The following is a 17,500-nucleotide window of genomic DNA, read 5'->3' as shown; positions in this document are numbered from 1 at the left end:
AACACTTGTACCGTCAAGCACGTGTGCCAGGAACACTTGTACCGCCATGCACGTGTACCAGGAGCACTTGTACCGTTATGCACGTGTGCCAGGAGCACTTGTACCGTCATGCACGTGTGCCAGGAGCACTTGTACCGTCATGCACGTGTGCCAGGAACACTTGTACCGTCATGCACGTTTGCCAGGAACACTTGTATCGTCATGCACGTGTGCCAGGAACACTTGTACCGTCATGCACGTGTGCCAGGAACACTTGTACCATCATGCACGTGTGCCAGGAGCACTTGTACCGTCATGCACGTGTGCCAGGAACACTTGTACCGTCATGCACGAGTGCCAGGAACACTTGTACCTTCATGCACGTGTGCCAGGAGCACTTGTACCGCCATGCACGTGTGCCAGGAGCACTTGTACCGTTATGCACGTGTGCCAGGAGCACTTGTACCGTCATGCACGTGTGCAAGGAGCACTTGTACCGTCATGAACGTGTGCCAGGAACACTTGTACAGTCATGCACGTGTGACAGGAACACGTTCACCATCATGCACGTGTGTCAAGAACACGTGCACCATCATGCACGTGTGTCAGGAACACGTGCATGCATCATCATGCACGTGTGTCAGGAACACGGTGCTCGCTGGTGCACCTCTTATGGTGCTCGCTTGTGCACCTCTGACGGTGCTCGCTGGTGCACCTCTGACGGTGCTCGCTGGTACACCTCTGACGGTGGTTGCTGGTGCACCTCTGACGGTTGTCACTGGTACACCTCTGATGGTGGTCGCTGGTGCACCTCTGACGGTGGTCACTGGTGCACCTCTGACGGTGGTTGCTGGTGCACCTCTGACGGTTGTCACTGGTACACCTCTGACGGTGGCTGCTGGTGCACCTCTGACGGTGGTCACTGGTGCACCTCTGACGGTGGTCACTGGTACACCTCTGACGGTGCTCGCTGGTGCACCTCTGACGGTGCTCGCTGGTGCACCTCTGACGGTGGTCACTGGTACACCTCTGACGGTGGTCGCTGGTGCACCTCTGACTGTGGTCGCTGGTGCACCTCTGACGGTGGTCGCTGGTGCACCTCTGACGGTGGTCGCTGGTGTTCCTCTGACGGTGGTCGCTGGTGCACCTCTGACTGGTCGCTGGTGCACCTCTGACGGTGGTCGCTGGTGCACCTCTGACGGTTGTCACTGGTACACCTCTGATGGTGGTCGCTGGTGCACCTCTGACGGTGGTCGCTGGTGCACCTCTGACGGTGGTCACTGGTGCACCTCTGACGGTGGTCACTGGTACACCTCTGACGGTGCTCGCTGGTGCACCTCTGACGGTGCTCGCTGGTGCACCTCTGACGGTGGTCACTGGTACACCTCTGACGGTGGTCGCTGGTGCACCTCTGACTGGTCGCTGGTGCACCTCTGACGGTGGTCGCTGGTGCACCTCTGACGGTGGTCGCTGGTGCACCTCTGACGGTGGTCGCTGGTGCACCTCTGACGGTGCTCGTTGGTGCACCTCTGACGGTGGTCGCTGGTGCACCTCTGACGGTGGTCGCTGGTGTTCCTCTGACGGTGCTCGCTGGTGCACCTCTGACGGTGGTCGCTGGTGCACATCTGACGGTGGCCACTGGTGTACCTCTGACGGTGCTCGCTGGTGCACCTCTGACGGTGGTCGCTGCTGTACCTCTGACGGTGCTCGCTGGTGCACCTCTGACGGTGGTCGCTGGTGCACATCTGACGGTGGCCACTGGTGTACCTCTGACGGTGCTCGCTGGTGCACCTCTGACGGTGCTCGCTGGTGCACCTCTGACGGTGCTCGCTGATGCACCTCTGACGGTGCTCGCTGGTGCACCTCTGACGGCGGTCGCTGGTGCACCTCTGACGGTGGTCGCTGGTGTACCTCTGACGGTGCTCGCTGGTGCACCTCTGACGGTGGTCGCTGGTGCACATCTGACGGTGGCCACTGGTGTACCTCTGACGGTGCTCGCTGGTGCACCTCTGACGGTGGTCGCTGGTGCACATCTGACGGTGGCCACTGGTGTACCTCTGACGGTGCTCGCTGGTACACCTCTGACGGTGGTCGCTGGTGTACCTCTTACGGTGGTCGCTGGTGCACCTCTGACGGTGCTCGCTGGTGCACCTCTGACGGTGGTCGCTGGTGCACCTCTGACGGTGGTCGCTGGTGCACCTCTGACGGTGCTCGCTGGTGCACCTCTGACGGTGGTCGCTGGTGTACCTTTGACGGTGGTCACTGGTGTACCTGTGACGGTGCTCGCTGGTGCACCTTTGACGGTGGTCGCTGGTGTACCTTTGACGGTGGTCACTGGTGTACCTCTGACGGTGCTCGCTGGTGCACCTTTGACGGTGGTCGCTGGTGTACCTTTGACGGTGGTCACTGGTGTACCTCTGACGGTGCTCGCTGGTGCACCTCTGACGGTGCTTGCTGGTGCACCTCTGACGGTGGTCGCTGGTGTACCTTTGACGGTGGTCACTGGTGTACCTCTGACGGTGCTCGCTGGTGCACCTTTGACGGTGGTCGCTGGTGTACCTTTGACGGTGCTCGCTGGTGCACCTCTGACGGTGGTCGCTGGTGCACCTCTGACGGTGGTCGCTGGTGCACCACTGACAGTGGTCGCTGGTGCACCTCTGACGGTGCTCGCTGGTGCACCTCTGACGGTGGTCGCTGGTGCACAGTCTTGATTGGCTGCCAGCATTTGCAAACTACCTGCTCGCTTGTTTAACAGTTGGTGTTATGCTGAAGCTGGTGCAAGTCACCTGACACATCTGATGTTCTTTCTGGAGGACCTGCCTCGTGCTCTCTCTCTCTAGCTGTTGCTTGTAGAGGCAACATGCTCTCTTTGTCACTCTGTTTGAGAGAGGGCTATTCTCCTCAGCTCATATCATTTAGATTCTGGCTTTAGTAGGGCATGTCTCTTTTGGGGGAGCTGGGACATGCATCTCTTAACTTTGTACAACTCTGTTCACAGCATTAATTAGACTTAGTGATATTTGATGTTTGCAGAGGTTATATGTCTTGGGGAGAGACTACATCTCTGGTCCCAAGTTTAACTCTCGATCTACATTGTTCTGGCATCTACGCACTGTCGTAGTCGGGGATTTGGTAATGCTGTGCACTGTTTCAGTAATAGGGGAGTTTTATGCCTTTTGTATAGGATGTCTCCAGGTATATCCTTGTCCAGTTATCCTGTTAAAATTAAGTGGCTTCTCAATAGCGCTTTGGGATCACAACTGGATAAATACAGACCAACTAAATAAAAACTGAAATCTGTAATAACAAAGGTGTCTGGGTGGTAATAATTACAATTTAGTAATATATTTTATTACTGGTATATACTTAGTCTGTATTTTATAACTGGTGCTACCGGCACCTGAGATCAACTGTACACTTGAATGTTCTTAATATGTACCAGCAGGTATGTTGCTATGAGATTCACTCATTAATATAAGAGAAATGTATGTAAATAATCATGTATGTGTTCGGTAAGACTCAGTAAGACTCAGTAAGACTCAGTAAGACTCAGTAAGACTCAGTAAGACTCAGTAAGACTCAGTAAGACTCGGTAAGACTCAGTAAGACTCGGTAAGACTCAGTAAGACTCAGTAAGACTCAGTAAGACTCAGTAAGACTCAACTTAGAATGACACTGACAAGTTCCTAAATAACCTAACTTCTGGACCATCGAGGCATCCAGCTTGCTTGAACAATATGACGACTCATTCGCCGAACAACAATAATGTTTGAAGCAGCGGAGAGTAGCATAGCGTCAGGCAAGGAACGAGGAGACGAAGACGACCCTAACAGTGGACCTGGAGTATACTCTGACAAACTGTTACAATCCCAGAAACAGGCTAGATGCTAGAGGGAGATCAATAAGTTGACCTTCTAGTATTCTCTGGAGATGTCTATACTTTATAGATGTTGCATTTTGTAACAGCGTCGTGCACGTCTTCCAGGCAGGTGTGGAAGGTAAGTAGGAAAGGGAGTAAAAAGAAGGGGAAGGTGGTACACAGAAGGTAAGGAATGTACACATAAGGGTAAGGAACTAGGTATCACAAGAATTACCAGAAGCACCTACCTGGATTTACAGCTAAAATTTGTGTGTGTGTGTGTGTGTGTGTGTGTGTGTGTGTGTGTGTGTGTGTGTGTGTGTGTGTGTGTGTGTGTGTGTGTGTGTGTGTGTGTGTGTGTATGTTTGTGTGTGTGTGTGTGTGTGTACTCACCTGTTTGTACTCGCCTATTTGTGGTTACAGGAATCGATTCGCAGCTCCTGGCCCCGCCTCTTCACTGGTCGCTACTAGGTCCACTCTCTCCCTGCTCCATGAGCTTTATCATACCTCTTCTTAAAGCTAAATATGCATCCTGCCTCCACGACATCACTCCAGACTATTCCACTTCCTGACAACTCTATGACTGAAAAAGTACTTCCTAACGTCCCTATGACTCATCTAAGTTTTCAACTTCCAGTGTGTGTATTGAGGGGCGGGGAGATTGTAGGGGAGTGAGAGAGAGAGAGGTAGACGAGGCGAGGGTGTTAAGTGTTAGCTAAGAGGGTGATGTGTGTGCTTGTGTGGAGGAGATATAGCAGACAGCTACTGTACTCTGCTTAGTTTGTAAATAATAGAGGGAGGATGTTGTTCATCTTCTTGTGTACTTATCGATTCTGTGCTTGCCAAGTGGTGGTGAGGGGGAGGTCGAGTCACTGCTCTCTTGGGCCCATATTTTGTCTCAGTTTTCATCATCCATCTATGGCCTTTCTCTCTCTCTCTCTCTCTCTCTCTCTCTCTCTCTCTCTCTCTCTCTCTCTCTCTCTCTCTCTCTCTCTCTCTCTCTCTCTCTCTCTCTCTCTCTCTCTTTGGTGGTGTACAAGTGTAGGTGATTAAGGATGCAAGTAGGTGGACAAGTGTAGGTAGTGGTGGTGGACAGGTGTAGGTGGTGGTGGTGGACAAGTGTAGGTAGTGGTGGTGGACAGGTGTAGGTGGTGGTGGACAGGTGTAGGTGGTGGTGGACAGGTGTTGGTGGTGGACAGGTGTAGGTGGTGGTGGACAGGTAATGGTTAGGTGAGCGTCCAGGTATTGATCACTGCTTGCAATGATCCCTCCTGGATGTTATAGTACTTAGTCAAGGTTGTTGCAGGTGTGTGGTGGTCGTGGTTCTGGTGTGAGCTACCAAGGTTCTGGTGTGAGCTACTAAGGTTCTGGTGTGAGCTACCAAGGTTCTGGTGTGAGCTACCAAGGTTCTGGTGTGAGCTACCAAGGTTCTGGTGTGAGCTACTAAGGTTCTGGTGTGAGCTACCAAGGTTCTGGTGTGAGCTACCAAGCTTCTGGTGTGAGCTACCAAGGTTCTGGTGTGAGTTACCAAGGTTCTGGTGTGAGCTACCAAGGTTCTGGTGTGAGCTACCAAGGTTCTGGTGTGAGCTACCAAGCTTCTGGTGTGAGCTACCAAGGTTCTGGTGTGAGCTACCAAGGTTCTGGTGTGAGCTACCAAGGTTCTGGTGTGAGCTACCAAGGTTCTGGTGTGAGCTACCAAGCTTCTGGTGTGAGCTACCAAGGTTCTGGTGTGAGTTACCAAGGTTCTGGTGTGAGTTACCAAGGTTCTGGTGTGAGCTACCAAGGTTCTGGTGTGAGCTACCAAGGTTCTGGTGTGAGTTACCAAGGTTCTGGTGTGAGCTACCAAGGTTCTGGTGTGAGCTACTAAGGTTCTGGTGTGAGCTACCAAGGTTCTGGTGTGAGCTACCAAGGTTCTGGTGTGAGCTACCAAGCTTCTGGTGTGAGCTACCACGGTTCTGCTGTGAGTTACCAAGGTTCTGGTGTGAGCTACCAAGGTTCTGGTGTGAGCTACCAAGGTTCTGGTGTGAGCTACCAAGGTTCTGGTGTGAGTTACCAAGGTTCTGGTGTGAGCTACCAAGGTTCTGGTGTGAGCTACTAAGGTTCTGGTGTGAGCTACCAAGGTTCTGGTGTGAGCTACCAAGGTTCTGGTGTGAGCTACCAAGCTTCTGGTGTGAGCTACCAAGGTTCTGGTGTGAGCTACCAAGGTTCTGGTGTGAGCTACCAAGGTTCTGGTGTGAGCTACCAAGGTTCTGGTGTGAGCTACCAAGGTTCTGGTGTGAGCTACCAAGGTTCTGGTGTGAGCTACCAAGGTTCTGGTGTGAGCTACCAAGGTTCTGGTGTGAGCTACCAAGCTTCTGGTGTGAGCTACCAAGGTTCTGGTGTGAGCTACCAAGGTTCTGGTGTGAGCTACCAAGCTTCTGGTGTGAGCTACCAAGGTTCTGGTGTGAGCTACCAAGGTTCTGGTGTGAGTTACCAAGGTTCTGGTGTGAGCTACCAAGGTTCTGGTGTGAGTTACCAAGGTTCTGGTGTGAGTTACCAAGGTTCTGGTGTGAGCTACCAAGGTTCTGGTGTGAGCTACCAAGGTTCTGGTGTGAGTTACCAAGGTTCTGGTGTGAGCTACCAAGGTTCTGGTGTGAGCTACTAAGGTTCTGGTGTGAGCTACCAAGGTTCTGGTGTGAGCTACCAAGGTTCTGGTGTGAGCTACCAAGGTTCTGGTGTGAGCTACCAAGGTTCTGGTGTGAGCTACCAAGGTTCTGGTGTGAGCTACCAAGGTTCTGGTGTGAGCTACTAAGGTTCTGGTGTGAGCTACCAAGGTTCTGGTGTGAGCTACCAAGCTTCTGGTGTGAGCTACTAAGGTTCTGGTGTGAGCTACCAAGCTTCTGGTGTGAGCTACCAAGGTTCTGGTGTGAGCTACCAAGCTTCTGGTGTGAGCTACTAAGGTTCTGGTGTGAGCTACTAAGGTTCTGGTGTGAGCTACCAAGGTTCTGGTGTGAGCTACCAAGCTTCTGGTGTGAGCTACCAAGCTTCTGGTGTGAGCTACCAAGGTTCTGGTGTGAGCTACCAAGGTTCTGGTGTGAGCTACCAAGCTTCTGGTGTGAGCTACTAAGGTTCTGGTGTGAGCTACCAAGCTTCTGGTGTGAGCTACCAAGGTTCTGGTGTGAGCTACCAAGGTTCTGGTGTGAGCTACCAAGGTTCTGGTGTGAGCTACCAAGGTTCTGGTGTGAGCTACCAAGCTTCTGGTGTGAGCTACCAAGGTTCTGGTGTGAGCTACCAAGGTTCTGGTGTGAGCTACCAAGCTTCTGGTGTGAGCTACTAAGGTTCTGGTGTGAGCTACCAAGCTTCTGGTGTGAGCTACCAAGGTTCTGGTGTGAGCTACCAAGGTTCTGGTGTGAGCTACCAGAGCACCTTCATAGAACCCTCGACCTGGTGAAACATATTAAGGATGTCGAAAAAGTCAAAAGGTTCACGATAAAACTAGTCTCAGAACTGAGAGAGTGAAGGAATTGAACCTAACAGCACTGAATGAGAGACGTATTGGGGGAGCCATGATCACGACATACATGGTACAGACGTAGACATCTATGTGTCTGTGAAGTACAGACACACAGATGTTAGGAATTACTTTTTTTAAAGGTGATCTAGGAAGAGGTGGTGAGGGCAAGCCCAGTGCACAGCTTCAAGACTAGGTATGAGCTGTGGCTTGACCTTGTGTGAGGCAGGGCCAGGAGCTGTGTCTTGCCCCTGTGTGCGTGAAGCGGGGCCAGGAGCTGTGTCTCGTCCCTGTGTATGTGACGCAGGGCCAGAAGCTGTGTCTTGTCCATGTGTGTGTGTGTGTGTGAGGCTGGGCCAGGAGCTGTGTGTCAACCCAGCACTAGCAGCAGTGACTGAGTACACAGGTGGACGGTGAGAGTACTCTTATTGATCGTTGGAACCAGGCTGGTGGGTAGTTAGTGATTCATACCACGATGGTGGTCTGTGGCCTACCACTACTACTACCACCACCACCACCACCACCACCACCACCACCACCACCACCACCACCACCACCACCACCACCACCTCTACCACCACTACTGCTACCACTACTGCTACCACTACTACCACCACTACTACCACCACTACCACCACTACCTCTACCACTACAACTATTACCACCTCTACCACTACCACCACTACTACTGTTACCGTTGGAACCAGGCTGGCGGGTAGTTAGTGATTCAGACCACGATGGTGGTATGTTATCTACCACTATCACCACCATTATTACCATTACGATGGTGTTGTGTAGCCACCCACTACCACTACAACCTCCCCACCACTCCACTATAACCTCTCCACCACCACCATCACCACTACAACCTCCCCACCATCACTGCAACCTCCCCACCACCACTACAATCTCCCCACCATCATCAACACCACTACAACCTCCCCACCACCACTACAATCTCCCCACCATCACCACTACAACCTTCCTACCATCACCATAGCGATACAATAGAGAACAAAAGGTTGTAGTAATTAGAAGCTAAGGGGAGATAAAAGAGGGGAAGATAGGGGGGAAGGGTGTACGGAGGGAGAATAGGGAAGTAGGGTAGTGGAGTGGATGGGGGAGGAAGAGGGAGGGTGTATAGGAAGAGAGGCAGGGGGTGAGAGGCGATGATAAAAGCAGGGAGACGATGGAGGAAAGGTGAGAAGATGGAGGAGGCAGGGAGACGATGGAGGAAAGGTGAGAAGATGGAGGAGGCAGGGAGACGATGGAGGAAAGGTGAGAAGATGGAGGAGGCAGGGAGGGTAGGTAGAGGCAGGGAGAGATGGAGGAGGCAGTGACGGTAGGGAGAGGCAGGGAGAGATAGAGGAGGCAGTGACGGTAGGGAGAGGCAGGGAGAGATAGAGGAGGCAGTGACGGTAGGGAGAGGCAGGGAGAGACAGAGGAGGCAGTGACGGTAGGGAGAGGCAGGGAGAGACAGAGGAGGCAGTGAGGGTAGGGAGAGGCAGGGAGAGACAGAGGAGGCAGTGAGGGTAGGGAGAGGCAGGGAGAGACAGAGGAGGCAGTGAGGGTAGGGAGAGGCAGGGAGAGACAGAGGAGGCAGTGAGGGTAGGGAGAGGCAGGGAGAGATAGAGGAGGCAGTGAGGGTAGGGAGAGGCAGGGAGAGACAGAGGAGGCAGTGAGGGTAGGGAGAGGCAGGGAGAGATAGAGGAGGCAGTGAGGGTAGGGAGAGGCAGGGAGAGACAGAGGAGGCAGTGAGGGTAGGGAGAGGCAGGGAGAGACAGAGGAGGCAGTGAGGGTAGGGAGAGGCAGGGAGAGACAGAGGAGGCAGTGAGGGTAGGGAGAGGCAGGGAGAGATAGAGGAGGCAGTGAGGGTAGGGAGAGGCAGGGAGAGATAGAGGAGGCAGTGAGGGTAGGGAGAGGCAGGGAGAGACAGAGGAGGCAGTGAGGGTAGGGAGAGGCAGGGAGAGATAGAGGAGGCAGTGAGGGTAGGGAGAGGCAGGGAGAGATAGAGGAGGCAGTGAGGGTAGGGAGAGGCAGGGAGAGACAGAGGAGGCAGTGAGGGTAGGGAGAGGCAGGGAGAGATAGAGGAGGCAGTGAGGGTAGGGAGAGGCAGGGAGAGACAGAGGAGGCAGTGAGGGTAGGGAGAGGCAGGGAGAGACAGAGGAGGCAGTGAGGGTAGGGAGAGGCAGGGAGAGACAGAGGAGGCAGTGAGGGTAGGGAGAGGCAGGGAGAGACAGAGGAGGCAGTGAGGGTAGGGAGAGGCAGGGAGAGACAGAGGAGGCAGTGAGGGTAGGTAGAGGCAGGGAGAGATAGAGGAGGCAGTGACGGTAGGGAGAGGCAGGGAGAGACAGAGGAGGCAGTGAGGGTAGAGAGAGGCAGGGAGAGATAGAGGAGCCAGTGAGGGTAGGGAGAGGCAGGGAGAGACAGAGGAGGCAGTGAGGGTAGGTAGGGACAGGGAAGTAGTGAACTATCCAGAACCTGGACTCTGACTATGTTCTGAATGGTTTAAACAACATGACAACGAGTTAATCTCTTAATAAGATTCTAGTCAATATTTGCACGGAGTATATGGAGATATAACTTTATTTACAACGTTCCGAAGATCCCGTGTTGAAGACACATCGATGATGTCCTGATCATAGCTCCTCAACCTGGCCATCTATAACATCCTCGTAACAACTTGTAGATAATGGTTCGGAGAGCCAACAGTATGATGAATAAGACATTTGTCCAACACTTGGATATCTTAACTGTGGAAACGTTTCGCCAATCAGTGGTTTCCTCAGTTCAGTACGAAGAAGAACGGTGGAAAAAGAGGAGAAGTTTGAGGTAATCAGTTCCTCAGCTTGGAGTCGATGTCTTCAGTCCATTAGTTTTTTCAAGAAGAAACTGTCTGGGTTTAAGTCATTTCTTGTGGAGTTTGTCGTGAAATTTACCTCGGGGAAACTGACAGAAACTTGTCAGAGAACTTAAATGAACATAAACTTGCTTCCACTGACGAGACACTTTGAATAACACTTGTGATGCTCAGCGTAACTCTGGCACTTGAAGAAGTAGACCCAGGATAAACTTGTCGCTGAAGAGGTCGACAAATTCTAGAGAAAGTGTTTAGGAACCGCCCTCTGTACAACTTCCTAAACTTTTGTTCCAAACAAAGCAAGCGTTCTGTTAGCCAAGACTCTGACAACACCTTCTGGGCGAAGCATTCACTGCTGGCCGACCATGAAGTTGTCTTTCTCCACACCAGAGTTCCACACCAGAGTTCCACACCAGAGTTCCACACCAGAGTTCCACACCAGAGTTCCACACCAGAGTTCCACACCAGAGTTCCACACCTGAGTTCCTCACCTGACTTCCTTCATGCACTTACACAGTTTACACTCTACTGACTTAACAAAAAGCCATGTCTTTAATAGAGTTTCCTAGAGTCGCACTATGGTTCATTGGGCACTGGGAATGTTGCAGGTTCGCTCCTCCATTCCGTGATCCCAGGTCAGGCTTCCATGGTAGCAAAGCTCTGTCACAGGTACAGCACAGGTGTACGTCTCCTTGATTTGTAACATGTCAGCTTATTGCCAGTCTTGCAAGCTTTATTTTTTACCTGAGCTGACTCTTGTGTGCTGACAGCGTGTGTTGACAAAGCACAAGAGAATCATTAAATAGAACAAAACGCACAAGTGAAAGACCTGGGAGTAATCATATCAACTGTTCTCACTTTCAAAGAACACAAATCAACATTAAAATGGTATAAAATACCGACAGGTTGTTAGGTAAGACATATGCAACAGTTAGGTATCTTTATTTCGAAACGTTTGGCCTACACAGTAGGCTTCTTCAGTCGAATACGGAAAAGTTGATAGAAGCAGAAGAGACTTGAAGACGATGTAATCAGTCCATCACCCTTGAAGTTTTGAGGTGGTCAGTCCCTCAGTCTGGAGAAGAGTATTGTTCTACGTTCTTACCCCTACTAGTGACCTACGTCTCACCTCCTGGCGCTATATAAGGCTCCATCCTATCACCTCAACTCCATATTGTTTCAGACTATGGAACAATACTCTTCTCCAGACTGAGGGACTGACCACCTCAAAACTTCAAGGGTGATGGACTGATTACATCGTCTTCAAGTCTCTTCTGCTTCTATCAACTTTTCTGTACTCGACTGAAGAAGCATACTGTGTAGGCGAAACGTTTCGAAATAAAGATACCTAACTGTTGCATATGTGTCTTACCTAACAGCACAAATCAAATTTCACGATAGCTAAGATGACGGCCCTGTTCAGGGCAGGAAAGATATCAGAGCTGAAACATAAACAGAGATCGTATACGGTCGCATAGTGCCAATAAAGTATTTAAATTACTTATAACACCTTAAAATACTAAATATATACTCACTGGAGTGTAAGAGAGATGCATGATAATATATACTGGCCTTGTCCCTGATATCCACACTTCCATAACATACTGGAGTGGGAGATATGGTAGGAAATGTAACAAACCCAGTGAAAAGTAGGGGTGCCGTGGGCACAATAAGAGAACATTTTATCAACATTCGTGGTGCCAGACTATTTACCATATTACCAGAAGATTTGAGAAACACTGCTGGGACAAGTGTAGAAGTTTTCCAGAGGAAACTGGACAAGTACCTCTACCAAGTGCCAGACGAGCCTGGCCCAGGCTGGGCTGCGGGATTTGCAAAACTCTCGAAACTCTTCAGAGGTATATGAAAAGTGTAAGACTGTTTTGTACATTGTGTTCCATAGACTGTTACGAGTATTGAGTGTTTTTTCTGGGTGTGTTTGTGGTGTAAGTTTTGTTAAGTCTGGTGTGTGTTGCGTGGAGTGTTTCGTGTTGCGTCTGGTGTGTGATGAATGTGTCGCAGACGGAGGCACTAAAGAGGTGTTGTTGTCTTGTGTTGCAGTTGACGTACCACATCATCAGTGGTAACAAGGCGGGGCTGGTGGACATTCATAAGGACTCCGGAGAGATCACCCTCTCTCCCTCACTCAACACCAACGTTCCCATCCACGCTACCATGGAAGTCTCTGTCTCAGGTAAGTCACCATCCACGTTACCATCAGGTGTCTGTCTCAAGTTAGCCAGGGAAGTCACCATCCACACCACCATGGAAGTCTCTGTCTCAGGTAAGTCACCATGCACGCTACCATGGAAGTCTCTGTCTCAGGGAAATCACCATCCACGCCACTGTATCAAGTTTCCGGAGCACTCTTCCTAGTACCTACCTGTTTCTCCAATTTCTGAATTAATCTCTGGTGTAGTACTGTATCAAATGTTTTCCAGCAGTCCAGGAAGACGCAGTCTACCCAGCCCTCTCTTTCTTGTTTTACCTTGCAACTCTGTCATACACTTCCAGAAAATTTGCGAGAAAGGCTTTTCCATCACTAAATCTATACTAGGAGATTACCTTAGTTTTCTCTTGCCCTTTCAGACACTGTTTTTTTTCATTGTTCTGTTATTCCATTTTTTTATATACTCAGGGTTTAACAAGGTTACATAAGAACATAAGAAAGAAGGAACACTGCAACAGGCCTACCGACCTGTGCAAAGCAGATTCATGTCCCCTTCCCCTGATTAGCCTAATGACCCACCTAGTCAGGTCATGTGAAGGCTTACTCAGCTCTGTTAGATCTTAAGTTGGTCTTACCAAGGCTGGCTCCTACTTAGGAAAATTAATGAATAGAAAAAGAATAATAACATACAGATATAAACACTTTATTGTTATAATTGAAAATATAGAACATTTAAATATGAATTTTATCCTACGTGAAACAGAAATGAAAAATGAAATATAAAAATGATATTTGAATTCAACGCTAATATGTACAGTTAGACTGTGGTGTCTGGTTGATGTTGACACCGCGCCTTGTAGAAATTATAGCTGTTGCTGATGATGTGGGGGGGGGGTCACAGCTGAGTGACAACCTAACGACTATTAGGTAAGACACATATGCAACAGTTAGGTATCTTTATTTCGAAACGTTTCGCCTACACAGTAGGCTTCTTCAGTCGAGTACAGAAAAGTTGATAGAAGCAGAAGATACTTGAAGACGATGTAATCAGTCCATCATCTGCTTCTATCAACTTTTCTGTACTCGACTGAAGAAGCCTACTGTGTAGGCGAAACATTTCGAAATAAAGATACCTAACTGTTGCATATGTGTCTTACCTAACAATCTGTCGGTATTTTATACCATTTTAATGTTCAACCTAACGACTAGTTGGTCACAGTGTCTCTAGCCTCGAATAATCCGTCAAGATGATAGGAACGTAGGTCCTTCACTTCCAAGATGAGAGGTAGTTGCCTGGGGTTGGCTACACTTAGATAAAATTGTGACGTCCCAGAACTCGTGTGAAGTTCATTTCCTTGAGCACTGTGTCTGTGGCTGCCAGATGACCCAAGCTGACACTCCAAGCTAGAAAGAGACAAAAGTTAACCACTGCTTGAGAAATCACTCTCCATGATAAGTGTTAGGCACTTAAAAGAATGGTGAGGATTTAAAAGTAAAACCTGGAAATTAAGGCAGAATGAACTAAGTCTTAGACTAGGTTAAAAGTGAAGCATTTAACTAATATATCCACTAGAGTAAGAACAGAGGGTTTTACTTATAGTTGGAGCACCGCATCAGGCCTAGTAGCACAAGCTAGTCAGGTCCAACTCACACCCACCAGGTTAGGTTAAGGATCCCTAGCTTTATTGACAAGCTATTTACGGGTTAAATATTCCTAACTTTATTGACAAGCTAAGATCTCTCTCACTACTAAATTTTACAGACTAAGAGCTTTTATCTTACCTTAGCTAATTTCAAAGCCCATCCCTGTCTAAGGTGCACTAATTCTCCCTCAGGATGCCACCCACACCAGTCAACTAACACCCAGGTACCTATTTACTACTAAGTGAACAGGGACAACAGGTGTAAGGTGACTAACACCCAGGTACCTACTTATTACTAGGTGAACAGTGATATCAGGTATATGGAAACAATGTCCAGCGTTTGTACTCGTGCCGGAGATCGAACCACGGTCACTCGGTATGTGAGCTGAGTACGCTACCAATCGAGCCACGGGTCTTGGTGTGCTAGGAGGGGGGTAGGAGGGGGAAGTGGAGGGTGGGAGGGGGAAGAGGGGGGTGGGAGGGGGAAGAGGGGGGTGGGAGGGGGAAGAGGGGGGGTTGGAAGGTGTTGCTTCTCCAACAGGACCAGCAACCCAGAGGCGCCTTAACTTCCTTCACCATCACCTCCACCACTACTCCATCCCCTCCCTCCCTCCATCCATCCTCCTCCTCCATCCTCCTCCTCCACTCGTGGGAACCCGTTACCGAAGTAACTTCAGAGGCGGCAAAGTCCACTTTAATACTGCCACATGGAAGAGTACACCAGACCGCCGCCGCCGCCGCCGCCGCCGCCGCTACCACCCTCACTACTATCATTAACACTACCTGCCATTATCATCGCATACACTACTATCACTATCACCACCGACACTATCACCACCACCACCTACACTATCACTACCACCACCTACACTATCACCACCACCACCTACACTATCACTACCACCACCTACACTATCACTACCACCACCTACACTATCACTACCACCACCTACACTATCACCACCACCACCTACACTATCACTACCACGACCTACACTATCACTACCACCACCTACACTATCACTACCACCACCTACACTATCACCACCACCACCTACACTATCACTACCACCACCTACACTATCACCACCACCACCTACACTATCACCACCACCACCTACACTATCACTACCACCACCTACACTATCGCTACCACCACCTACACTATCACTACCACCACCTACACTATCACCACCACCACCTACACTATCACTACCACCACCTACACTATCACTACCACCACCTACACTATCACTACCACCACCTACACTATCACCACCACCACCTACACTATCACCACCACCACCTACACTATCACTACCACCACCTACACTATCACCACCACCACCTACACTATCACCACCACCACCTACACTATCACTACCACCACCTACACTATCACTACCACCACCTACACTATCACTACCACCACCTACACTATCACTACCACCACCGACACTATCACTACCACCACCTACACTATCACTACCACCACCTACACTATCACTACCACCACCTACACTATCACTATCACTACCACCTACACTATCACTACCACCACCTACACTATCACTACCACCACCTACACTATCACTACCACCACCTACACTATCACTACCACCACCTACACTATCACTACACACCACCTACACTACCACCACCGACACTATCACTACCACCACCTACACTATCACTACCACCACCTACACTATCACTACCACCACCGACACTATCACTACCACCACCTACACTATCACTACCACCACCGACACTATCACTACCACCACCTACACTATCACTACCACCACCTACACTATCACTACCACCACCTACACTATACACTATCACACCACCACCTACACTATCACTACCACCACCTACACTATCACTACCACCACCTACACTATCACTACCACCACCTACACTATCACTACCACCACACTACACTATCACTACCACCACCACCTACACTATCACTACCACCACCTACACTGTCACTACCATCACCTACACTATCACTACCACCACCTACACTGTCATTACCACCACCTACACTATCACTACCACCACCGACACTATCACTACCACCACCGACACTATCACTACCACCACCTACACTATCACTAACACCACCTACACTGTCACACTACCACCACCTACACTATCACTACCACCACCTACACTATCACTACACTACACACCTACACTATCACTACCACCACCTACACTATCACTATCACCACCTACACTATCACTACCACCACCTACACTATCACTACCACCACCGACACTATCACTACCACCACCTACACTATCACTACCACCACCTACACTATCACTACCACCACCTACACTATCACTACCACCACCTACACTATCACCACCACCACCTACACTATCACTACCACCACCTACACTATCACTACCACCACCTACACTATCACTACCACCACCTACACTATCACTACCACCACCTACACTATCACTACCACCACCTACACTATCACTACCACCACCTACACTATCACTACCACCACCTACACTATCACTACCACCACCTACACTATCACTACCACCACCGACACTATCACTACCACCACCTACACTATCACTACCACCACCTACACTATCACTACCACCACCGACACTATCACTACCACCACCTACACTATCACTACCACCACCTACACTGTCACTACCACCACCTACACTATCACTATCACCACCGACACTATCACTACCACCACCTACACTGTCACTACCACCACCTACACTATCACTACCACCACCGACACTATCACTACCACCACCTACACTGTCACTACCACCACCTACACTATCACTACCACCACCTACACTATCACTACCACCACCTACACTATCACTACCACCACCTACACTATCACTACCACCACCTACACTATCACTACCACCACCTACACTATCACTACCACCACCTACACTATCACCACCACCACCTACACTATCACCACCACCACCTACACTATCACTACCACCACCTACACTATCACCACCACCACCTACACTATCACCACCACCACCTACACTATCACTTACACCACCACCTACACCATCACTACCACCACCTACACTATCACTACCACCACCTACACTATCACCACCACCACCTACACTATCACCACCACCACCTACACTATCACTACCACCACCTACACTATCACCACCACCACCTACACTATCACTACCACCACCTACACTATCACCACCACCACCTACACTATCACTACCACCACCTACACTATCACCACCACCACCTACACTATCACTACCACCACCTACACTATCACTACCACCACCTACACTATCACTACCACCACCTACACTATCACCACCACCACCTACACTATCACTACCCACCGACACTACCACCACCGACACTATCACTACCACCACCTACACTATCACTACCACCACCGACACTATCACTACCACCACCTACACTATCACTACCACCACC

The 17,500-nt window shown here is 50.0% G+C and overlaps 1 protein-coding gene across 3 annotated transcripts in view; it reads left to right on the top strand.

Annotated features, from left to right (window-relative positions):
• The window catches only part of stan (Protocadherin-like wing polarity protein stan), a 403,445-nt gene that overhangs the window by 23,236 nt on the left and 362,709 nt on the right, over positions 1-17,500 (top strand). For all 3 annotated transcript variants that reach the window (XM_053779307.2, XM_053779309.2, XM_053779308.2), the window contains exon 2: positions 12,250-12,382. In XM_053779307.2, the coding sequence (XP_053635282.1) occupies positions 12,250-12,382 (133 nt within the window). The remainder of the gene's footprint in view (positions 1-12,249; positions 12,383-17,500) is intronic.

Source organism: Cherax quadricarinatus, chromosome 29, assembly GCF_038502225.1.
Source record: "Cherax quadricarinatus isolate ZL_2023a chromosome 29, ASM3850222v1, whole genome shotgun sequence".
NCBI classification, from domain to species: Eukaryota; Metazoa; Arthropoda; class Malacostraca; order Decapoda; family Parastacidae; genus Cherax; species Cherax quadricarinatus.
The sequence above is the reverse complement of the archived record's forward strand: the minus strand, read 5'-3'. Positions and strand labels throughout refer to the sequence as shown.